Source organism: Sphaeroforma arctica (genome assembly GCF_001186125.1).
Source record: "Sphaeroforma arctica JP610 unplaced genomic scaffold supercont1.10406, whole genome shotgun sequence".
Taxonomy (NCBI): Eukaryota; class Ichthyosporea; order Ichthyophonida; genus Sphaeroforma; species Sphaeroforma arctica.
In genome coordinates this window covers 1-943 of record NW_014030152.1, presented here as the reverse complement: position 1 = coordinate 943, position 943 = coordinate 1, and the positions used below count along the sequence as shown (strand labels likewise).

Sequence of the window (943 nt, the reverse complement as noted above, 5' to 3'; positions counted from 1 at the left end):
TATATATATCTTTGGCTGAACCGTTTAGAATCGCTTCCTGTGAGGCTCTGTAAACACCACATCCTCTACTCAATCCGCTCTCTATTCATATTTGACTTGGTTATAAAGCAACATACACCACCATAACGTCTCTTGCAGAGTCCGAGTTATCTTCCCTTGTAATATAGTGAGCTATCCAACGGTCTCCTGCTACTCCCTAACTCACTACATGAGGTTTCTTATCTCTTTACAGAGTGACAAGACAACTCGGGACACGACAACAACAATGCGAAGGAAGAGTTCAGATGGCAATAAGAGCCTCGCGTCAGAGTCCAAAGCACGAGAAGAAAGTGAGAGCTTTGCACTGGACGTACAGACGGTGTGTCCACCGGCTGTTTAGGCGTAGTGTGTGATGTCGTATGTTTCATTCAGAAGGCTATGGCTATGTACGATGAGATGGGTCTGTGTACACATGGAAACCAACAACCCAAAAACCTAGCCACGTTCATCGAAGTATCCTGTGTGTGTAGGGTTACCACGGCAGGCCATGGAAAACTACGGATGGATCCTTTCCCGTACTATGGTAGGGGTATAGTCGAGCAGCATAGTGCTTGTAAACGTTAGTAGTGTTATTGGGCCTAGTGGTGTCTTAATGATGAATCGTCTGTGCGCAATCTAACACTCCCATCGCCACTAACCTGCACAGGAGAAGGAGGAGAGGTCACCGTCGCCTCTACTCAGTCCGTTGCATTCGTTGCGCTCATTGGTGAAGAAGTGTAGTACCGGGGTGACCACTGGCATTCCCAGAGACTTTAGTTAATCCATTGGTGAAGAAGTGTAGTACCGGGGTGACCACTGGCATTCCCAGAGACTTTAGTTAATCCATTGGTGAAGAAGTGTAGTACCGGGGTGACCACTGGCATTCCCAGAGACTTTGGTTAATACCGAAATTTTGGGTTAGTAA

General features: G+C 46.9%; 1 protein-coding gene across 1 annotated transcript; it reads left to right on the top strand.

Annotated features, from left to right (window-relative positions):
• Window positions 1-265: 265 nt before the first annotated feature.
• Window positions 266-879, top strand: SARC_17331 (hypothetical protein; the record flags this gene model as incomplete). The annotated part of the gene is made up of 2 exons (XM_014288573.1): window positions 266-358; window positions 686-879. The coding sequence occupies 2 exons, from the start codon at window positions 266-268 to the stop codon at window positions 797-799; spliced, it is 207 nt and encodes a 68-aa protein (XP_014144048.1). The 3' UTR covers window positions 800-879.
• Window positions 880-943: the final 64 nt, after the last annotated feature.